Here is a 22,179-nt window from a genome sequence, read left to right as displayed (position 1 = left end):
GGCTTAGAGATAAGCTTGGTACAATTTAAGAAGTTGAATTATTAAAACGAAAGATTTTGATTTGAACAACTTGTATAGGACCTTTGTTTCTGAGAGAGAATTGAACGACATCTCTCAACTGTTATTTTCAACTTTCAACCAAGTCTCAAAAACAAAACAAGAAAATAACAAAAAAGAGTTTGACACAGGCAGAGAGCCTCAAAACTCAATTCTCATCGTTCCCAAATAGCTTAACTCGCGACAATGGCGTCCTCAAGTAGCCATCCACCTCGAACTTCTTCGGCGAAAGCTGGCGGTACTTCTCAAACTGCTCTCGCGCCTCTGCATTCCTGTCAAGCAAACTGTAAATCATGCCGCGGCAAAAGTAGGGCCTGAAGTCTTTGGGGTCCTCCTTTGCCAATTCGTTATAGCTATTCAAAGCGTCCTCCACGTTCTTCTGAAGGAACTGAATTTGTGCCATTATTAATTTAACGTCGCGAGCCTCCTTTGCTTTGTTCTCCTCCTCCGCAATCTGCAAGGCGTCCTCCAATCGCTTCATCACCGCCTCGCCCTCGCCGCTGCGGTCCATCAGCAGGGCGTTCTCGAACAACGCCTCGAAGGACAAAGGATCCGCCGCGAGTATTTCCTCGAACACTTGGCGGGCGCTTTCCTTTTCGCCCATTTCGGCGAGCACCCTAGCCATCATGAACTTCCACTCGGTCGCCGAGGGCTGCGCCAAGGCCAAGCGCTGCAGGATCTTTAGCGCTTCACCGTCCTCGCCGTTTTCGAGCTTCTGCTGCAGAAGCGATTTCAAGGCTTCGATGGCTTCCGAATTGGAGCCTAGGAAGTCGGACAAGGGCGATGAGGATTGATTCTCGTCATCCGAGACCTGGGTTGGGGCTTGTTCGGTCAATGCAGGCGGAGGTTCGGCTCTGGCGAGCAAAGTTGAGGACTTGGTGAAGATGGTGGCAGCGACGCCAATGAGAATTGCAGCTTTGGCATAATGTTTGAGATTTTGGAGAATCGGGTTTGAGTTGTGGCCGCCGTTGCTTGGGAGGAGGGTGTTGTGGTTGGTTGAGGAAACTGTGATTTTGAGGGCAGGGGCATGGTGGGAATTGTGGGAATGTGGTGGGGCAAAACGGAGAAGAGATGGTTGAGTTGGTTTAGAGGGAGTGAGTTTGAAATGAAAGAGAGACGAGGACGATGAGGAGGAGGCTAGCGTGGAGGAGGAGTTCATGGTTAAGCGGCCGACGAGTTCTTGAGAGTTTGGACTTTATGGGAAGGTAGGTAGCTGGGGACGAGTAGGAGGGTGTGACTTTAGAGAGAGACACAGAGGAAGTTTCACTCCGTCGGAACTCAAAGTAGAACCGTTGGTTTGGTTGTTGGTATGTTTGGACTTCAAACCGATTATGATTTACATTTTATTTCATTTTATAGATTTTATCTTAATTTTGACTAGCCTCTTCGCACGCATGATGTTTTGAATGTTTTATCATTCTCAGCCTTTTGTTTTATTTAATTTTGATAAAAATGAATGTGGGTGGGTGTGGATTTATTGAAGGAGAAGGAAATTTTTTGGTAATTACTGAGAGTGGTGAGGAATTGTGTAGATTTATTTAAAATAAATTATAACTATTTATCTACCCATGTTTGTTTCTCTTTTCATATAATAAGGGTAAAATTGATAAAATAGGGACATGAGAGGTATTTTCTGAAACAGTAAGTTGATGAGGCCTCTTCTCTTAAATAATAACCTGCCGATAGTGTAGGCTGTAGGATAGTCAATTACTAAAAAGGAAAAAGAAATTTAATCGGCGTTTTGCAAAACAGAACTGGAACAAGAAGAATTGGGCTTTTTGTACAAAGTTAGTCTGAAGGGGCGACCCAGATGCCATACGCAACCCAATAATGTGGGCCCAGCCCCCAACTTGCATAATTGCTTACTTCACCTCACGCTTCTTCTCTCTTGTATTTCTCACTCTCCCACTAAAACGAATCAAAAGATTACCATTCCTCTAGTCGTTGCTAATTTTTTTTTTCTTTTCCTCATGTTTTGCTTGTGTTTCAACATAAATATAAAAAAAGATTATCTTTGAGTTACAATGCTACTTTTTTCTTAAAAATTCCGACTCTGAGACCAATATACATATTTACAACAAAATATAGAACAAACATTACACGGCTGTGAACTGAATATACTTCATGGTGGGCAGTGAAGAATTGATAGAGGCCATATTATACTCCCAACCTCTTAACGCCACATTCTGAGCAGAACTTAGAGGTTTCTCTCAAGTATGGAACCCCACATTCGTCGCAAAACTTGGCAGGACTGGATGGCTGAAATAAAACTTGGTCAGTAAGGAATAAATAAAGACTTTTTTTTTATGTGTTCATGAAAATATGCTTCAGACATTAAAATCATTCTACTTTGTTTCCCATTGCAGTTGACATAATCCATCACTTAATAACACAGCACAAAGCAAAGGGAGCGTTCAAGAACAGCAAAAACATCAAAAGACGAACGTGAATTTGAGACAGCATGCAAAATAGAACTCACCAATACATGCATGCGTCCCCCTACATGGCCTCCTGTGAGGGGTTGTAAGCAAACCATGTGCTGCGATATAGTCGGTGAATGGTGAGCATGAGCAATTTCAGGCAGTTGCGAGGCAGCACCACATTGATGGTTTTGAGAATAATGAACAGCATGTGGACTTTGGTTGATGGATTGGTGATGAGTCTGGTGAACAGGCTGAAACTGAGGTTGGTGCAACAAGGGTTGCATATGATGCTTACACGGAGTCGTCTGCTGATTTTGTGGCTGCTAAAAGGAAAAAGATAAATCTCCATTTTTACACAGACAATGTTTTGTATATCCAGAAAAAACACAGGCATAGGGGCTCACAATAGCATACTAATCAAAATATAAGCCATATTGAGCACCATTAAGTTTTAAATATATTTCTACAAAAGATAAGAGATTTATTCTTGAATATGTGGTAAAAGTGAGTGTGATACACCATTTGGTCCTAAACCAGATATGTCTTGCTGTCATTAACCAATAAGGTGTCAACAGAGACTTATATGAGTTTATTAGTAGCTTCACAATCCCCACCATTGGAATCTCCATCCACTTAAGAGGCATGTTATTTTGCCTTTGATGCATCAAGTTTAGTGTTGTGAATGGCAAGTACAACATATACACTGATTATTTTCCCAAACGGCAAAATAATTGAACTATAAAAGAACCATGGCAGTAATACAACTAATCCAAAAACTTGGTGTCTTTTTTGCTAGAAAAGTTTGAAGATCAATCTCACAGCAGCATGCAGCTACATGCCCTGCAACCATCTAAGGCTGATAACAATATAAAACATCTAGGGCCAACAACAATCTTGATATAGGCTGATGCTCATCTCAATATATTGACAATCCAATCAAACATAAAACGTTGTTGCAATAATCATTAAGCATAGAAATAACTCTTACTTCACTTACGGAGCGGAATCCCTGAGCAGCAGCCAAAATGGAAGAATTATCAGTGCCAGGAAATGTCTGAAAAGGATATATTAAGAGGATGAATTGATACCTCCGCATTCAATTTAGTTAGTAAAGTAAAATATTGTGATGTTATTATAAGTACCACCAAATATCAATTTCCTTATCATGCAATTTTAATTTTGGATTTACTCAAACACGACCATGAGGAGAAAGAAAAACAAAAGGAGATTTCTATACTCTAAGACCTATCTATGTCCCACAGTTTCAGAATGTTCTGTAATGGCCCCCATTCTTCATGGTTAACCTAAATTTTTTGTCAAAGTTAATGAGATGAAAATGAGCTCCAAGTATTACAAAATAAGTGACATCAAGCTTACAGGTAAACCAGCAATATTAGGTGAAGAGTTTGATGCAACACGTCTATACTTGTGTCTTGGAGAATAGAACTTAAAGTCTCGAGCATAGACTGCTACTTCATTCCGACCAGTCAATCGTTTGAACCTGCAGCAAAGAGAAAGAAAAAAAAGGGAAAAGGAAAGATTTAGGCACATTGCAAACTTCAAACCAAATCTGAGTTGTATCAGTACTTCATGCAGACAGGTCTCGACTAAGACAAAAAATAAATAAAAGAATGATACTTCAGCACAAACTATCATATGGGAGGGAAAAATCCTACTATTCTTCCCAGTTTAAAATAAATATCTTGACTCACGACTTGCATTCTCAGAAATTTCTATATGTGCTATTGAATATATATATATATATATATATATATATATATATATATACAAATCCCATGGGTCCTACAAGGATAGTCTTCGCTTCAGGCTTTTCCAAATTCATCCTTGTAATCCTTGTAAAAGGTTGTTTTGAAAAGCATAAACAGCAGCTGTTTATCATCAACTTAGTTGCTTAACTTTTGATAAGCACATATAGAGGTAGTAACAGTGGGTTCAGAATCTCAAGCCTAAGAGATGTCAGAAGTCATGAAACTATATAACAGTGGCTATCGTTCGTACTCCAGCTATAGCTCAGCACAGCCTTGTGCCAAGTTTCCATGTACTCATTTACTTTGCACTCTAAAAAAGGAGTGTGGCAAGCTAACATTGACCAAAGAGGATGTCTTGCCCAAAGGAAAACATTGATTAAGTCTTAAGAAATGGAAATTAGTGCAAAAGATGAGCCAAAAATTGGAATATTTTAACAGATAATCACACCCCAAAAAAGAAGATTGGAAATTGATTTATAAACTTACCATTCTGCATCATCAGTAGGCATGTTATTAGGATTTTCAACAATATCCAAACCATTTACTACTACAAAACGAACTCGCTTCTCGTCTTGTATGACCAACTCTGGAAATCTTGTCCTTGTTTCGATAGATGTGGCCAACTCTCTTCTTTTAAATGTACACGGTCCTTTCGGAAAGATATAGGCAAATCAGATATTATCACAAAAAAGGGCAAGATTTATTTAGGAACCACTTATTATTTAGATGCTATTACGAGTAAAATTGATTCACAAATCAACATAGATCTTATATGCAGAGAAATTGAATACCTTTTTTGGGAAATTTCTTAGCCAGGCATCTGTACAACCCACCAGAAGCTTCAAGGGCAACCCCAATTGTCTTCTCACGAAATCCACTCAAGGAATCAAGCCTAATATTTGCTTCATTAACCAAAGTTTGGTACATATTTGCGACATACATCAGGGGCAAAGCCAGTCTGGGGTCCCCTTCATACCGGACCTCTCCGGGCTTTCTCTTATTGAGTTTATCTTGGCCAGACTGAGCACTATCATAGTCAGCAGCAGCCTCAGAATTAGGCACTTCAACGACATGTTCACTAATAAAATGATCCACAATAAGTTGCAGAAATCGTGCCCTTGCTGATTCAATAGGTGACACATCTGACTCCAAAGCCAAAAGGGTTCGGTTCAAATTTCAAACTTTCCAACACAAATACACAAAATTCGAAGAAAGCAAGTTAAAGTTGGTACCTTGAAGTGATAAGAGATCGTAGGGAGCCCTGGAACTGGAAGAGCCGCCATGGTTTTCAAGGCGCGACCGGTCTTCTTCAACTCCTACGCGGACGCCGTGGATGGGTAAAGAGTTGGTGTAGGATTCATGTATACAGTCATTAACAACGGCACTGGAACCGTCGTCGTTGTCGAGGCTATGCTCAGTGACGGCGTCGCGGTCGACATCACTGATGGAGTCGATTTCGGCGGCGGGGCGAGCATCGACGGTGTTGAGGTCGTGAAGAGGGTTTCCAATGTAGGAATTAGGCGATCTCATGTTGTAGTGCTGCACTGGAACCCTAGTCCCCATTTCTTCCAAATTTATTTTAACCGAAAGCCCTTCGAATTCATCTCATTCGTCATCGTCTTCCCCTTTTTAACTGCAAACTGCAAATCGCAATGCAGAGAGATTGTATGTTTAGAGGAAGAAGACATTGTTGAATTTCTGAAGCTGTTGTTTTAGTCAGTCTAGTAAATCAGTAATTGGTGTGTTCTGGGTTTGAAGCATAATAGTGAACTTTAACGGCTATACAGACTGAGAGAGAGAGAGAGAGAGAGAGAGAGAGAGAGAGAATCCAAGGCTGAAACCGTACCTCAGCTGTTGGATGCCAAAAGCGCTTCCAAGCCTCCCACCGATCTGCCGCACCAGCTCCCGACCCAAGCCAGATAGACGCTACTTTTCTTGTATACTTATACCTGTGGAGGTGTAGGGGATATAAATTGGGCGCGCCCTCACTTTTTCTGCAACGAGCCTTTTCCTCTTTTATACATTTTGCGCTTTTTTATATTTATATTTTATTTTTAAGAGTGTTGCTAAATGAATCTTAAAATTAACTGAATACGTCTGACTACAAAATTATTTATTGAATTACTAATTTACCCTAATATGAAATGACCAAAAAGGATATATTGAATAGTGAAACAAATGTAATTTTAATAGTAGTAATGCTACGGGCACTAACTTAAACACCAACTTTTTATTATCAACTGATGTGTCACATAACATGGATTGTCTATTTTAATTGAATAAGCTTTTTTATGTTTTTAAAATGATGTTTTCTATTTAAACCCCACACTTCTCTTAGTTCACCCCAATATTTAAATCATTAAGTTGTAAGTTTTATTATTGTGTAAAAAGACAAAAAAGGTCATTCAACTTAATACTTAACCCTAATACATCTATACACACACCCCAACACACCCCACACACCCCACAACTCTTCAAATTAAGTTTAAAAAAAATACAAACTCTTCTACATCCTATGCCAGATTGCTTTTCTATTTTAAAAACAACACAATGTAAAAAAGAAAATTAAAAACAACAAGAACAACAATGATGAGATGATGCACAAGGCAAATAAGCATTCTGATTTGACAATTAAGAATGGGAATTTGGGACTTATGCCAAACCTCATCACAGAAATCATCTTTTACAATCGTCTCATATCCCTTCTCCTTACTTCTACTTACATCTAGAACATTAATTACCTGCAGAAGACACTGACGATATTATGATAAGAACGCATTGAAGGGAAACAATTTAGAAGATTGACAAAAGAAGAAATAAACACTGGTTATATTGACTTGATGCATATCTAAACAAAGACAAAAAAAAATATTCATTCTCCAATCATAAAGATCTCAATGCAGATAAACCCAGGCATAAGAGGAAATTAAAATCAATTCCATAACACCCATAGGCTACGCCAGAAATTATACATATTCTCACCAACCCATGATGCAAAAGATTTGTGGAGAACTGAATAAAAAGCTCAGACACCAGTCCCAATTTATAAGGGAAGAGTCAAATGAATTTATCTCTGGAGTTGTTTTACCGTGTTAGTGTGGACTGCAGAGTTTATTGACATGGCTCTAAAGGTAGCTTGTGGGGTTTAAATAGAAAATCTCTTTTATTTCTTATTTTTTCAGCTTGGGGTGTATGTAAGGGTAGTTTGGGAAGATAGTGGGGTTTACTTAGAAATTGTGAGAATTTAAATTAAAAGTTGGGGTGAACTTAGAACATGGGGTGAACTAAGAGAAGTGTGGGGTTTAAATAGAAAATCTCTTTAAAATTTATTTGATTAATTTGTTTAACAACCAAACCCTAACATCATCCTAGCCGCAGCACTGTCATCGCTGCAGTACTAGATCTGCCATGATTCCACCATTGACAAACGTCTACAGATCCAATATGGCTTTTCTCTTTTGCTGGTTCCTTATTTCCTGGAAATCGCAAGTTTATTTGAGGCCATATAACACTACAATGTGATGGACAAGATGATAGATGAGATAATCATGTTACTTCTTCCAAATTGGGCGTGACGGAGGATTTGCCCCAGATTTGGGTGAAAAGACCTCCACTCTTTCCTTGATCAAGTTCATGATAAGTGACGACATACAAAGTTTAAGGGCCACACCCACAATGAACGAGACTTAAAATTTTAGGATAAAGTCAATTCTACTATTTTTTATTTATTAGATTTATATTCTTTGTTTAGTTGCCCAGCTTGATGGTTATCATATGGCTCCTTGTGATAAAGTGCATTAGGGTATGCTAAGGATATTTTTTGTAGTTGAATAGAGTGAACTTAGTTAATTTTATATTTTGATTTTAATATTAGAGTGTACTTAGATCATAAAGTGTGTACTTAGTTAATTTTAGGGTTCGTTTAGCAACACTCTTATTTTAAGAGAAAAACACTTTTTTTTAAGGACTTTTTATATACAAATTTATAAATAAACTCAATCCTAGACATGTATTTATAAAAAAACCCAAGCACTATTTAAACATAGAAACACACCCAAAATCAACCCCAAAGTCAACTTTTTGGGTGTGTTTATAAATGGGTTTTGAGTGTGTGTAATGATGGGTTTTGGGTGTGTTTATAAAGTGTTTTGGGTGTTGGGTTTTTTTATAATTTCAACCTTCATTTTGGGTGTTTTAGTGAAACTCCCCTTTTTATATTGAGAATGACGATAGTATACTAAACTCACACACTAAACTACTTAAAAGATAAGGAAATTGGTATTAGCTGTAAATCGATCAATTGTAAATTAATCATTTTAGTATCGTGACTTGTTACAAGTTGAAAAACAAAAAATAATACTAATTCTCTCCACCCTCTGCGCGTTGGGCCCTTCATTCGTATATCAGTTCATGCAATGCATGGATTGCAGAGCTCAATAACCGTTCACAGAATCACAAACAATATTCAAAGAGGAGACATTAATCTGGAAGATTAAAATGAGAAAGGAAAATGATAAAAGTAAAGGCCACATTAATCTGCCTGGGCCCTGATTTAAAAGGCCGGATTTGATACATTTATGTCTAAGAAATTAGACGATGATGTAGAAATCCACTAGGGAAGGGGATATAATCATCGTAATACAATTCATCCTCTAGTACTGTCACCCGCCAACACTACCTCACTGCTAACACCACCGGTGTCATTGTTGTCTCCACCATCACACTTCTCATGCAACCATCATAGTTACCACAGCTGGTCACAACCACAACGTGAAAGCTGATCATCTTTGCCGCCATGCAGCACCGCCATTGTTGTTGCCACCTCCATTGCTGTCATCACCGCTGCCTCCCGTCCCTACCATTTTTAATCAAGAGTAATCAAACAAATCATAGAATAAAATTCATCCTCAATCCAGTTCAATCATGTATTATTTGGGCCGGAAGATAGTTTATCCAAAGCTTATATCCCATCTAAAGAAATGAAGCCCAATTTGATCGGCTGCATCTGACCCGCCAAAATGAAATTAAGGGCTTTGCTTTGGATACACAATCGATACAAATTTAGTTTTGCTTTTCAAAATGTATAACTCTAACTTTCCTTCATCTTTCTTTTCCCTAAAGTGGAGAGCAAGTGCATTAATATGCTAAGCAAGTGGCAGATAAGTAGCCTTATATATTTGGCATATATCTATTTTATGATGGCCTGGCCTGATATAGCCAGTGAAAGCCATCTTCCAGAGTACAATATTAACAACAAACTAAAGTACTATAAAAAGTAGAGTACATATAATCACATCAGTTAGACAATGAGAAGCAAATTGCAAAGAAAAATAGCTACTCGAGGACGTTGCCACATCTAGGCATGAATACCACGTCTGGAATATCAAAATAATAAGATGTAGAGTGAAATTTGCACCTTGCTTGTATAGCTCGCCAAAAGCATCATCCAGTTCAACTGAGTCTGGTCAATCCTTTCCTTTTATGCATCTTTTTCTATAGCAAAGCTGGCTAACCAGACAATACCTTCCAATCCAGGAATTCCAGCTGCCACATGTTTTACTACAGTCAGTTCAGGATACTGCAGCTTGAAGAATTCAAGAAGGAAATTATGAATTCCAGAAGTAGTTTTATCTCATCATTCAAAAGTAATGCAAACTTCTTTTTTTAATGAAGGCATCACCTGAAAGAATTTAAAAAAAAAAGCCTTACCCATTAAAGGCGCTGTACGTAGGAGATTTTCCCTCATTAGACCACAGAGAATCTTTAACATGCCTCAACAGGTAGTTGTCATATTTCATCAAGAGGAATTGAACACACATTTTGCAACAAATCATCCAGTCCATCCAGAACTCAGTTCAAATGGTCACTGGGTTCATATGCTTCCAATTAGTAGAAGTAAAGCCATTCTATGTTTCCAACTGAGATATTCAAGACATGCCAACCAACCTAAGATTGATAAGCAATTAACCACCTCTCAAGTTCTTGCATTAGGAACCGCATAATCACAAGTTCCAGTTATTAAACCCTTGTTTACCATTTCAGTCTGCAACTCAAAGGCTTCATCCAAATACCCTAGCTCATAGTACTTTTTTAGCAGACAAATACAAAGAATCTCATCTGGAAGGATACCCTTCCCAATCATCTCATCAAGCAATATTTTTGCTTGCTGTACCTGACCAAAGTGAGAAAGACCCCAAATCAAGGAAGTATACGCATACAGATCAAGTTCCATACCCATTTCTCTCATTCTCTTTTCCACGCTCAAAGCTTCTTGAAGATTTCCATGCTTCAAATTTCCATCAATTAGAGTGGAGTAAGCAGCTTTATCTGGAATCATACCCTTGTCTAGCATTTCATTAAACAGCTCCTTAGCTGCTTCAATGCAATTATTTTTACAGTGACCATCAATTAAGGCTGTAAAGACTGCAACATTGGGTTCCAAACCAATGTCAGGCATCCTCCTAAAGTAATTAATTGCCTCTTGGAGCAATCCCTTTTTGCACAAACCATCAATTAATGCACAATATGTTACAACAGTGAACTCAATACCATTGTCCAGCATTTCTTGTAATAGATTAAGTGCCTCCTTGGTTTTTCCAGCCTTGAAATAAGCATCCATAAGTGTTGTGTAAATGAAATGATTTGGAGTTGATCCACAACCCTTCATTTCACTGAATACAAGCTCAGACTCTTCAAGCTTATTTTGGGAGCAAAGGCCCCAAATGATGGTTCCATAAAGTAACAAATCGGGTTTAAAGCCTTTCCCCTTAATTTCTTTCCATAATTCCATAGCATTCTCCATCCTCTTAGCCTTAATATACCCATGAACAAGGGCAGTACATATTTGCTGGTTAGGACTTATTCCAGTTTCCAGTACTTCCCTGAAGACTTCTTCTGCATCCTCCATCCTCCCATCTTGACATAGCCCATCCAGTAGAGCAGTATACGTTACAATGTTCAAGCTAATCCCTTCCTGAAACATCTCCTTTTTCAGCTTCAGTGCTTCGCTCAAATTGCCAGCCTTGCAATTTGCATCAATCAAAGAAGTATAGGTGAACTCATTAGGTGAAAGGCCAAGTCGTTTCATGTCCATAAAAATCTTAACAGCCTCTTGCATCATCCCTTCTTTACAGAAGGCATCAATTAATGTGCTATAAGTTATGACATTTGGCTTCAACCCTTTATTATTCATCTCACAGAGAAAATTCAAAGCCTCGGGCATCTTATCAAATTTACAACAACAATTAATCAAAGAATTGAAGGTTATTACGTCAGGCTCACAACCTGCATCCTTCATTTCTTCAAATATGCAAAACGAATTATCTAATATTCCAACCTTTCCATATCCATCAATAAGAGAATTATATGTCACAATATCAGGTGTAAGGCCCATTCTTTTCATTTGTGCAAACAAGCAACTAGCAGTATCGAAATCGCCTTCTTTGCACAAATAACCAATCATTATATTGTAAGTGAAAACCGAAGGTGTAATCCCAGCCCCAAGCATATCCTTAAAAAATTTCCTTGAAAAATTCCCCTTCCCTGACTTTGAAAGCCTTTGCAAAAGGGCATTACAAGACCGCACTTTCGGCAAAACTCTAAACTTCTTCATCCTCAAGAAACACTCACTTGCTTTCTCAAGCATTCCAAACTCAACCAAAACACTAAACAACGCATCAAACACTCCAAATCCCAGACGACAAACATTCCTTGTTGACCACAACACATCAAATACATCACAACCCGGCGACACCCGCCTCAACGACACCAGCTCTTTAAGAATCTCATGGGCATCAAAATACATTCTAGCATAAAAGAGTATGTGAACCAAAATACAATAAGATTCAGTAGTATGGCAAAACCCAATTCGGGTTTTCGACCATCTGAACAATTTCAAAGCCAACTTGGGGTCTCCCCTGAGTTCCACCAAAAACTTGGACGCCCAAATAGGCGCCAAAGCCGAACCAAACAAGTTCACAATTCTGGGATCGTCCCAATAGTCGTGTTGAATAATTATTCTCAGGGATTCTGTATTTACATTATCGGGAAACGAATTGGGATTTGATTTGGTGACAAACGGGAATCGAGTAATACAGAGAAAACTGGTGAACCAAACCAAAGGGCAAGCTATAAGAGAACCATGTGATGATGATGATGATAATGATAATGATGATACATTGATGAAAAGGCAATTAGATGAGTATTGAGGTATCGAAGAGAGAGGGCTTACTCGATGAAAGGAGTCTCGGCAACCCATTTGGAAGAGATTGCGAAGAAATATCAGCATCTTTGAGAAGATGAAAAATAAAAATAAGAAGAAACCGAGAGCGCCTTTAGTTAGCTCCATTTTCAAAGAGTAGGGGCTTCCATGGATATAAAGATGAATACGACGAATAATGGGCATTCATAGCTCGTGTGGCGTATGGCTGATGAAGAAAACCAAGAAGAAATAAGTGTTTAGGGTTTTTGAGCAAAGCAAGAGTGGTTTAAAGGTTGGAAGCTTGGGGATGGACCGAAACTGATGAAATGAGCCTTGAGTGAATAGATTGAATAGAGAGCCCGGTCCGACCCGACCCGACCCGTTTCTCCAACTCTTTCAATAATAGAACCTATTTTTGATAGATTTCACTTATATTTATCCATACGAACTCGTAGTATCATGCACTAGAGAGAGATAACCCACATGATTGATAAAAATATTCTTACTGAAGTTGCCAGCATTAAATTAAGTGGTGATTAACACCTGATGGTTTTATCAGGGGAAAAAGAAAATTAACAGAACCTCAACCTACAACAAATAAGGAAAAAGAAGAAAATGTGAGAAATAACAAGTAGAGATCTTATTAAATCTACTGTTACATTACAGGCTACAGCCATGCACTCAAACAAGCACAGCAAAATGCCTCAAGCATGAAGAAGAATTCCCATTAAATCAGATTTAAATACAATGAAAAGGTTTCGATTAACATAACGAGACAAAAAGGCCTGCTATCCCTAATTCTATAAAGAAACCAGAGCAGCCATGTTACTTAATCAGAACCAACCACCAAAATGAGTTTGGAAGGTCCCTCGACACGATAATATTCATGGAAAAAGAGCAGAGTCAGTCCTCTCTCCCTCCTTCACCCAATCACGAGAACATGACACCGATCTTCTTAGCAAAGTCATCCCCATCTTCATCTTCCATGTATTCCTCTTCACCATCTGCATTTTCACCTTCTTCATAGTTATAGTCACCATCTTCCCCTTGTTCATAATCATAGTCTCCTTCCCTCTGATCTTCAGCTTCAGGTTCCTGGTCCTCCAATGGTTCATCATCAATCATCCCCTCTTCAAGCTCTCCAGCATTATGTCCTCCTTGTGAAGACTGACCATGAGCAACATCAGTTTTTTCATCTTCGGCTCCAACTGCATCTTCGGTTGCATACTTGGGCTTTTCCTTGGCCACAGTAGGCAGACTGCTTTTCACCTCTGCGACTGCAAACTCAGAGTCACCTGGATTGCTCACCCTGCTTTCTCTCTGATTATTGCCTTGTTTATTGACAAAAGATTTCCCGCTCCCAGAAGCTGCTGCTTCAGCTTCTCTCTTCCTCTTCAGAATCTCACTAAGAGGCTTTGGCCCTTCAAATGAAATATCGCCTTCCGATTGTTGATAATTATCCATCACATTTTTCCGTTTTCCAAGGTAAGATTGCTCTTTATTTTCTCCATCTTTCCCACCTTTCAGATCTGAAAGACGCTTAGGACGAGAAAAGTCATCACTTCGGTCATCCATTATTTCTCTCCTACTACGATGAGCCCCAAAATTTCTCTCCTCATTATTATAGTCCTCTACCCTTCCTTTTATTCTGTCTCGAAGCCTTCCTTGCTGGGAGGATATTGGAGCCCTTCTAGGTGACAATCTGCCTCGACTCCTTCCTCTGTCAACTTCCCTTTCTTGGTGCAAATCACCACCATTAACTGGTGGAGACCCGCCCGGAAGCTTTATTCTACCATGAAGACGACTACTAAGGGAGCCCTCATGTGAGGGCAATTGCTGTGAATCCCGACGAGGACGGTTTTTTCGCTCCTCAACATGACCATCTAGTGCATAATCATGGCTGACAATGGATCTCAGACCATTTACCCTCCTGTGCTTGGATAAACGATGTCGCAGATCTAACTCATCAATGTTCTCTGGACTATCAGATTTACGATAACCCCTCCTCTCAAGACGGGCAGGACCCACTAACTGTCTCTCAGATGAAGCCCTGTGCTGGTCCCAAGCATATTGCCCTTGCATGTGGTCGTAAGGGTCATAGCCCCGTGGGTCACAAAACCTTTCTCGATCAACATCAGCCATTGAATTGTAATCAGCTGGACGATCCAGATCATATTCATTCACAGAATTCAAGTTCCTCCCCTCATGACCTCTTGTTCTTCCAAATTGATCTTCACCATGGTAGTAATCAGAATCTCCGAGCTCATCATCTACAAGAACATCAAATCCAGGAGAGGACTCCCTCAAGTGCTCATCAGCATCCTTACCGTTTTGGTAACCATGATGGTCTGATACATGAGCCTGAAGTAAATGATTGGCCTGACTTGTAGAGTCTCCATTGCTAACAGGAGGAACACTTGTTGCCTTGTATCTACGAGCCTCGTCATCCAATGCTTTAGTTGATGGCACATTCCTCTCAATGCTAACTCCATTCCTGACTGGAACAGTTTGAAATTTTGGCGCGGGTTTAGCTTGAGGAGGCACTCCAACTGACTTTGAGGCACTTGCCTGGGGAACCTTCAATTCTTGAGTGCACTTTTGAAGGCCACCAAAAACCTTCTTAAGACTTGAAGGCTCTGTGCCATGGATAGTTGCTGGTGCCTGTGGAACTTTACTACCAGCCATAGGATTTGGTCCATGCGAGAAGGCACATCTGTCACCCTTTAAACACTGCCCTTTTTGGAAGAAAATACAGGGAACTGCTTGTTTACTTGAGTTATAAGTCACATGCGTCGCAGGCGTGGTAGGTGCTGCCACAGTATGTGATAGAGGCAAAGAAGGTCCAGCTGAAGTTGCTGCTGGGCTTCCTAACAATCCATCAAGAGGCTGTAGAGGAACAACATGCGGTCAGAAACAATGTCAAATAAAATGATTGGAGGCCTATAGGCAAAAAAAAACCTTTTTTTTTTTTTTTTGCATAACTTTAAATATGAAACAAGTAAATTTGGACAAAGATAAGAAAACAATACTTACTGGGTGCCGAAACGCGCATTTTAAATTCAAGCAATTACCATTCAACCAGTACCAGCAATCCCTGGGGTTGACCCGAGCATATTCACTGTGGCGATATTCACATTCACTTCCCTGTCAACAGAGTATCAATATGGTTAACATTGAGATAATCCAACCATTATTTATGGTGTATTAGTACAGATAAAATATGTGTTTTCCCTTTACATTGAGACACTATTATGTAATAGAGGAAAAGAAAATGCCAAAGGTAACAAGTCAAATACATTGCTAAGTATATCAAGTCATGGTGACTGAGAAAGAAAAAAAAGAAGGGGGGGGGGGGGACGTGGACATGCTTTATATATACCATTCACACAATTTCAGTACCTACTATACATGGTCAAGAACACAAACCCATATCTAGAAATAGCCTAAAGTAGAACCCAAATTCTGTAACAAATTAACTTGTCCCAGCTCAGCAGCAAAAGTAACAGAGACTATCCCGCAGGCTACCAAAAAACCTTAGCATACATCAATTGTGAAAAAAATGTTTAATTTTCAGCTGCAGGCACTATATTCTAACAAAAAATTTCTTGGGATAAGGTTTCTCATAGATCAACTGAATAAGCCCCTAAAAGAAAGCTCATAAAGATTCCAAGGACTGGAACCCATTAGGGATTCTGACATACAAAGCTTATCGCAAAATTATTCAAGAAACCATAGCCCTCATACTTCTAGCAGCAATTCAATAAAATTAGTCCTCGTTATATACAGATATATTTAAACCTAGAGTTAACTATTTTAAGAGAATAGGCAAATCAGAATTACCCAAAGGAACAAATAGTAACCTAGAAAGATCCATCATAAACCCAATTCCAATCCCATCAATTGACATCCAAATATCACGGAGAAAATAATCAATTATAACAATAGTGAAACATTCAAATCTGAAAGCTTATGGCCAGAAATTCCACCACAACTTCCAACCAGCCCAAGATCCCACCAGAAACGAAACAAAAACGAAACTCTAAAACCCTAAAACTGAAAGCAAGAATACCCAGAACAATTTGAATTCAAACAAAGGCCGAACCTTTTTACAGGTGAGAGGCGAGGCCAGAAAGTAGACGCAATCGGTGTTCCTCTTCAAGGCCTCCTCTTCAGCAGTCGTCTCAGGTTGCTGTGGTGGCTTCTGTTGTTGCTGTTGCTGCTGCTGCTGTTGTTGTGGTTGCGACTGTGGTTGTGCGCCAACTACCATGGCGATTCTTTAATTAAAACTTCCACGGATCGTCTCGGTAGCAGATCGATTCCAAGCAAGGAAGAGAGCGAGGGGTAGAGAGAGAGGCCGATCCAATCTTGAAGAGGAGCCGCCACAAGATGGGCAAGTCTTATAGCGAGAGAGAGAGAGAGAGAGATTGAGAGATTGAGAACGAGGAAGTGGGTGTATAATATGATGATGAGGATTTAAGCTAAGCCATAGTTTTTCATTTTAAACAAATAAAAATATATATATTATTATAAATTAGCAATAGGGTTTTTTTTTTTGGGAGCAATAGGGTGTTTCTATTGCACATATTTCTCATCACCCTCCCACTCCCGAAAATCACTTCTTGTTTTTTGTCGAGACCTACAAAAAAAAAAAACCCCAAAAAGATCTTTGACTTTCCAGTTTTACCCATTTATGTTTTCACTTTTTTTTTTTTTTTTGGGAGTGAAAAGCAACAGGCACTCTCCATTTTTTAAAACGTAGAAAATATATATAAAAACTTAAGCAATTAACTTATCTTTTCATGTCTTTTATTTTATAAGTACATGATCTTATATTTTTTTTTAAAGATAAAAATTAAATTTATCAGTATTTTTTTTAATATAAATTCAATTTATCAGTATAAATTATAAATACTTGCACTCCATATTTATTCATTTTTTGGTCGAAACACTTCATATTTATTTAAACCATATTTTATATCAATAGATTTAAAAGTACTTTTATTTGTGCGACCTTTATTTTGGTAAGTACTTTATGCGACATTGTGACTTCCGTATGTTGTGTTATTTTATGAGTTGAAGATGTTGAACATGATTAGGTTTTGTTGGGCAAGTTTCTCAAGACTTCCACTATGGAAGTCCGGAAGGACATTGTTGTCTGCTGGCATTTGGGAAGCAGTAAATCTTGAACTGTCCTCCCTCCAACCCTGATGAAAATTGTTCTTTTTCCTTTTATCAGATTTCAAATTCGTCAAACAAGGATGTGAAAGGCCAACATTACCCTTCTCTCCTGGAAAGAACAAATATAAAAGTTAAAACATATCCCCTACTTGTAATGCCACAATTCAATGAGGCTTCTACTTTTCATTTTGAATATTGCTGGATGGATCATCACAAATCAAAGGCCAATGGTCTGCACAACAAAAAATGCGTTGATACTTACATTGAGTACTTGCTAACTTTTATCAATAGGCTTGGCCAAATCAAGTCTTTAGGTTTTTACATTAGAACTGGAGATGATGGCTGGACATCTTGACATGCTCATGAATACAACGTGTGTATGAGCATGGACATATGGGGAAGAAAGGAACAAAGGCCTCCACAGCAGGAAGTGATTCGAATTCGAATATCATGAGCACCAACCCCAACAAGAAAACGAGGAAGGGATGTGGCCAGTTCTCCGAATATACTCTGCTTGCTGCTCCGTTTTTGCTGCTTGCTGGTTTCTCTTGGCCTCTGATGCTGCTCGCTTTTCTTGAGCCTTATGCCTCGCAGCAGCTAACTTATTCACAAGCTTACTATGGGCCCGTCCCCTTATCCTTTCAACCTCTACCTGGAAGCAACGATTGTCAGTGTCAAGAAACTGCATAATTTCCAATAGGATTCTTAGATTACAAGTTCAAGTTAGCTAACAAGTCTTTGAAGCTAATGATTTTCTATATTTAGTACGGAAAGCCTGTTATTTCACTCTTTTTAAGTATTCGAGCAAATCAAATATCCAACCAACATGATATATGTAAAACACAGCCCAAGCAACTCAACCTGTGAGAAGGCTGGCGTTCTACCATTTTTTGTCCTGACAACAACAAAGACCTAAAGAAAGATGGCTACCATACAAAAATAAAATTGAACAATTTTCAAACGCAAAGATGGATTGTATGCCTTACGAGAAGGAGAAACTTAAGTATGAAATAATTAATTTATCAGAAAATTAGAAGGGCATGCCTTCTGATTCCACCTCATAAAAGCTGTTGGGCAAAACAGTATCTGCTGCCTAACAGGTTCTCTCACATGTCTGCATTGCATTATGCCACAATGAGCAAGTGCACTGAGACTTTAGGGGATGAAGCTCTAGAGAGTGCATTCTTCATCAGGACTCAGGAGCCACCCTCTTGCAGTTTAGCATGGTCAGTCTTTATGTTCCAGGTAACATTGGGCTATAGTCTTACAATGTTAGATGATCAGTCCTGCCCAGCTGACCTAAATTGGCTATTGTTATGTTGTCTTGCGAGAGCTTGTACGCTACTTTATAGACTTTATATTAAAAAATAATAAAGGGAAATATGCGATTGGGAATAGAGAATGGCTGCCGCAACATGACTTCTAATAGAAAGCAACTAAAAAGTACCTCAATCTTCCTCATCTCGGCTTCTGTTTTTGCTTTCTGATGGTTTTCCCATGCTTGAATTTTCAACTCTTCCCGTTTGAACCTGGATAATTGCAGTCATGGACACATGATCACTCCACAATTTATAATTACAGAAAAGCCAAAGCATAAATGAAGGGCATGAATTAACCTAGCTATATACTTGGCTTTCTCAGCCTCCTCCCAAGCTGCTGCACGTGTCTCAATAACATTTTTACCCGGTTGTTCTGCTGGTACAGTTCTCAGCGATGTAGATGCATCCTTATCCTCCTCTTTGCTAGCCCAGGCAGCAATGTTCATCTTGCCTAGCTGTGTCCCGAGAGCCATTATCTCTCTCCTAGTTTTCATTTGTAACTCCTTTTCAGACAACTCCTTGTTAGCCTCTTGGTCAATCAGAGATGAAGCTGGTGCAGCTCTGCCAGGAGTTGATGGCCTTGAATTAGTAGGACTGCGAATTGGCGTTGTTGCCCCCACAGGAGTTCCAGTCCTGGAGGGTTCTTGGCTAGCAATAGGTGTCATCTCTGTACCCATATCTCTCATTGACACAGACCTTGCTGTTGAAGGGGGAGGAATAAATGTTGTTGTTCCATGCAAGGCTGCAGACGCATCATGCTGACTAAGATTGACTGCACAAATCATATGCAAGTGCGCAGCTAGTAAGTTTCAAATTTTCATCGAAAGTTCACTTTGTAAAGTATTGTGCATGAAAGTTAATTTAATTGAGAACCAACACACCACCCAGTGCAAAAGAAAAAAATACAAAGAAATTAAAGAATACACAAATTAAATATACCTACGATATAGGCCTGTCTAGGAACCATCAAAGATAAGACTATAAAGGAAGAATAAGTCTGATAAACAAATTACAGAAGCAGTTTTCTTTCTGGTAGGCCTCACTCTACTATGAAGAAGAGGAGGCACTAAAAAACCTCATCCTTTATAAGGGTCTACCACTGACAAAAAGGTGTTTTTGTGATTACCAAACAGCTCGCTTGAGTAATACTGATAACAGTGGTCCGATGTATCTGATGTATCTGAATTATGGTCAAACGGTGGTACGGATTTGCAATAACACAAGAATAAAACCATTGTCTTCAAATCATTTCCCACACCAGACACCAGTAAGGACATGGGCACCTACTCATTTTCTATTAAGTATATATAATGGCTTTTCCTGTTATAAAATGGTATGAATGAAAAATGATGTACCAAAATGTTCAAGCATTAAATGATAATTCCTACTGAAAATCCAATTCAGTAAAGAAGAAAGACACATTCTTACTTGCTGACTCTCCAACAGAGTTCTCAATCATGAGCACAGGTTTGCCATACGAATCACCAATGGGATATGGGTCAGACTCCCAACTAACAAACTTCTTCCCCCCACTTTCCATCTTAGCTTGATTTGTGTCAATTCGTTTCGTATCTGGTTCTTCAAAAATAGCTACTTTTTTATCTGAAACTTCAACAACAACCTTTGTGGTCGGTTGTCTACTCCCATTACCGAAGTTACCCACCTTTCTCGATCCAACTCCTTGCCCACCCTGCATTTGAGCCTGCCCCATCTTTGGGCGGTTCCAAGTTGGACTCGCTATCCACTTCTGTGCATCATCCCATTTGGATGGTGCTGGTTTGGAGAAGGGCGCAAGAGGCACTCTTTGTGGTGCACGCTCTGCCTTCTGAAACTCAAATATGGATGAGGACACACTCACAGCATCATGCCCACTATCATAATCTAAAGAAGGGTCTTCTTGGTTCCTAACTCTGGAATTTACTGATGTGTTGTCCTTCAATCTACGGTCACTAAGCATCTCTGAGCCTACAGAGTCAGCAGCAGTCGAAGTCGAGCATTCAGGAAGGACACTAACAACATCCACATCTTTGCAATTATCAGAACCGCCACCCCCTGCAAGAATAGATTAATCATCAATCCCAAAGGGTAAGAAAATCAATAATCAATTTCGCCAATTCTTAAGAGGTTTTATTAGATCGCATTAAATTTATTCTTCCAAATAAAATAACAAAATTTCCATTTTTTGCAGAACCCAATCGAAATGCCATAGCTTTACGTTTATTTAGGCTAGTACATATGCAACCATTGCTGCTTCAATCGAAGCAAACAGAGCCAACCACTCCGTTTCTGGTTATATATCGGAATCGCCGCTGACCCAGTGGCTTAATTCAAAGAATAAGATATCTAAGATTCAAATACTGAATGAAGCAAGCAAGTAATCACTAATCAAAAAATAAAAGTAAACCAAAACTCAAAAGAAAAAGAGCTAACCAGCTTCATCAAAGTCAGAAGGTTGAGATCTCAAAGCAAATTTAGATTCAGGATCTTCCTTTTCCTTCCTCTTCTTCTCTACTCCCAGTAGCATTGTCCTCAACTTACCTGGTGAAAACCCCCCACCGCACTGCACTTTCAAATAACCAATTAACAATCCAATAACAGCAAAAGTCTTGTACTGGGTCTTTGTGTTTGCACCAAAAAGATGAGAAAGGTGAAAACTTGGATGCAAACTGTGGGTGTAATTCGTGAAATTGACAGATCAAAAAGGTTGGGTTTTTCAGTTTTTTTCTTTTGAAAAAAAAAGGATAAGAAAATGTTGGATTTTGCACACGCTTGAAGCAAGAAAAATAAATAACAACAAACAATATTTGAAAACGATGCGTTGTTTTGTGTATCTATAACAGTAATACATTGGAATGAGAGAAGAGGAGTGAAAAATATAAATCAACACATTGTGTCCAAAAATAAGAGGAAAATAGGAAGGAACCTGAGGCTTTTGGATCCTTTCGTAATCCATAGAATTTTGCTGTTGACGAGGAACCTACAACGGGAATTTTTCCGTGCACATCATGCAATGCGTTGTATCTGTAACATTTTTACTCAGTCTCTGTATATATAATAGGCATAGCTCAGGATGCGCGAGTCATTGAGTTTTCTTTTTGAGCTTCAAGTTGCAGTCAATAAGTCACGTCTCAGTCGCTCTCTCTCTCTCTCTCTCTCTCTCTCCCCGGTACTATTTATGTTTACAGACAACGTAGACAAAGGACCCGCAGAAAGTACCTTCTTTAGCTATCTCC

At 39.1% G+C, this 22,179-nt stretch overlaps 5 protein-coding genes across 12 annotated transcripts; all 5 read right to left on the bottom strand.

Moving 5' to 3' along the window:
- Positions 1–15: 15 nt before the first annotated feature.
- On the bottom strand, positions 16–1,384 carry LOC103321026 (Protein prenylyltransferase superfamily protein). Its single transcript, XM_008222770.3, has one exon. It carries the CDS (start codon positions 1,214–1,216, stop codon positions 206–208), a length of 1,011 nt encoding a protein of 336 aa, XP_008220992.2. The 5' UTR covers positions 1,217–1,384; the 3' UTR covers positions 16–205.
- Positions 1,385–2,125: 741 nt separating this feature from the next.
- On the bottom strand, positions 2,126–6,254 carry LOC103321027 (PPR containing protein). 4 transcript variants are annotated; one of them, XM_008222771.3, is made up of 8 exons: positions 6,096–6,254; positions 5,482–5,889; positions 5,041–5,391; positions 4,736–4,898; positions 3,858–3,981; positions 3,469–3,534; positions 2,537–2,803; positions 2,126–2,316 (listed from the first exon to the last, which is right to left on the bottom strand). In XM_008222771.3, exons 2-8 carry the CDS (start codon positions 5,810–5,812, stop codon positions 2,215–2,217), a joined length of 1,404 nt encoding a protein of 467 aa, XP_008220993.1. In that variant the 5' UTR covers positions 5,813–5,889; positions 6,096–6,254; the 3' UTR covers positions 2,126–2,214. The 4 variants fall into 4 exon arrangements, with proteins under 4 accessions (XP_008220993.1, XP_008220994.1, XP_088902457.1 ...); XM_008222772.3 differs by having other exon boundaries at positions 2,537–2,800; XM_089046331.1 differs by having other exon boundaries at positions 3,478–3,534.
- A 2,470-nt stretch (positions 6,255–8,724) lies between these two features.
- EMB2794 (Tetratricopeptide repeat (TPR)-like superfamily protein) lies at positions 8,725–12,771 on the bottom strand. Of its 3 annotated transcripts, none has more exons than XM_016792373.2 (3): positions 9,959–12,771; positions 9,666–9,833; positions 8,725–9,104 (listed from the first exon to the last, which is right to left on the bottom strand). In XM_016792373.2, the coding sequence occupies exon 1, from the start codon at positions 12,651–12,653 to the stop codon at positions 10,224–10,226; it is 2,430 nt and encodes an 809-aa protein (XP_016647859.2). In that variant the 5' UTR covers positions 12,654–12,771; the 3' UTR covers positions 8,725–9,104; positions 9,666–9,833; positions 9,959–10,223. The 3 variants fall into 3 exon arrangements, with proteins under 3 accessions (XP_016647859.2, XP_016647858.2, XP_008221377.3); XM_016792372.2 differs by having other exon boundaries at positions 9,666–9,827; XM_008223155.3 differs by having other exon boundaries at positions 9,666–9,793.
- Positions 12,772–13,067: 296 nt separating this feature from the next.
- LOC103321028 (CCCH-type zinc finger family protein) lies at positions 13,068–16,931 on the bottom strand. The gene is made up of 3 exons (XM_008222774.3): positions 16,552–16,931; positions 15,483–15,593; positions 13,068–15,335 (listed from the first exon to the last, which is right to left on the bottom strand). Exons 1-3 carry the CDS (start codon positions 16,714–16,716, stop codon positions 13,380–13,382), a joined length of 2,232 nt encoding a protein of 743 aa, XP_008220996.2. The 5' UTR covers positions 16,717–16,931; the 3' UTR covers positions 13,068–13,379.
- An 842-nt stretch (positions 16,932–17,773) lies between these two features.
- Positions 17,774–22,179, bottom strand: LOC103321029 (Remorin family protein). Of its 3 annotated transcripts, none has more exons than XM_008222775.3 (6): positions 21,870–22,179; positions 21,377–21,506; positions 20,375–20,998; positions 19,244–19,718; positions 19,075–19,156; positions 17,774–18,279 (listed from the first exon to the last, which is right to left on the bottom strand). In XM_008222775.3, the coding sequence occupies exons 1-6, from the start codon at positions 21,897–21,899 to the stop codon at positions 18,076–18,078; spliced, it is 1,545 nt and encodes a 514-aa protein (XP_008220997.2). In that variant the 5' UTR covers positions 21,900–22,179; the 3' UTR covers positions 17,774–18,075. The 3 variants fall into 3 exon arrangements, with proteins under 3 accessions (XP_008220997.2, XP_088900470.1, XP_088900471.1); XM_089044344.1 differs by having other exon boundaries at positions 21,377–21,484; positions 21,870–22,108; XM_089044345.1 differs by lacking the exon at positions 17,774–18,279 and adding an exon at positions 18,781–18,926 and having other exon boundaries at positions 21,870–22,122.

This window comes from Prunus mume, linkage group LG2 (genome assembly GCF_029339155.1).
Source record: "Prunus mume cultivar Tortuosa linkage group LG2, ASM2933915v1, whole genome shotgun sequence".
In the NCBI taxonomy this organism is placed as follows: domain Eukaryota; kingdom Viridiplantae; phylum Streptophyta; class Magnoliopsida; order Rosales; family Rosaceae; genus Prunus; species Prunus mume.
Note: the sequence above shows the minus strand (reverse complement) of the source record. Positions and strands in the feature narration are given on the sequence as shown.

What these genes read in the sequence shown, in the direction of transcription:
- LOC103321026 (XM_008222770.3), bottom strand. Translation starts at nt 1,216, where the DNA reads ATGAACTCCTCCTCCACGCTAGCCTCCTCCTCATCGTCCTCGTCTCTC.
- LOC103321027 (XM_008222771.3), bottom strand. Translation starts at nt 5,812, where the DNA reads ATGGGGACTAGGGTTCCAGTGCAGCACTACAACATGAGATCGCCTAAT. An exon ending in TAAGAAATTTCCCAAAAAAG is followed by an intron (nt 4,899 to 5,040) that starts GTATTCAATTTC and finishes TCTTTCCGAAAG; the next exon opens with GACCGTGTACATTTAAAAGA. An exon ending in GATTCCGCTCCGTAAGTGAA is followed by an intron (nt 2,804 to 3,468) that starts GTAAGAGTTATT and finishes TTTTCCTTTTAG; the next exon opens with CAGCCACAAAATCAGCAGAC.
- EMB2794 (XM_016792373.2), bottom strand. Translation starts at nt 12,653, where the DNA reads ATGCCCATTATTCGTCGTATTCATCTTTATATCCATGGAAGCCCCTAC.
- LOC103321028 (XM_008222774.3), bottom strand. Translation starts at nt 16,716, where the DNA reads ATGGTAGTTGGCGCACAACCACAGTCGCAACCACAACAACAGCAGCAG. An exon ending in CGCCTCTCACCTGTAAAAAG is followed by an intron (nt 15,594 to 16,551) that starts GTTCGGCCTTTG and finishes CTCTGTTGACAG; the next exon opens with GGAAGTGAATGTGAATATCG. An exon ending in AATGCGCGTTTCGGCACCCA is followed by an intron (nt 15,336 to 15,482) that starts GTAAGTATTGTT and finishes GTTCCTCTACAG; the next exon opens with CCTCTTGATGGATTGTTAGG.
- LOC103321029 (XM_008222775.3), bottom strand. Translation starts at nt 21,899, where the DNA reads ATGGATTACGAAAGGATCCAAAAGCCTCAG. An exon ending in AAAGGATCCAAAAGCCTCAG is followed by an intron (nt 21,507 to 21,869) that starts GTTCCTTCCTAT and finishes TTGAAAGTGCAG; the next exon opens with TGCGGTGGGGGGTTTTCACC. An exon ending in TTCTGACTTTGATGAAGCTG is followed by an intron (nt 20,999 to 21,376) that starts GTTAGCTCTTTT and finishes CTATTCTTGCAG; the next exon opens with GGGGTGGCGGTTCTGATAAT.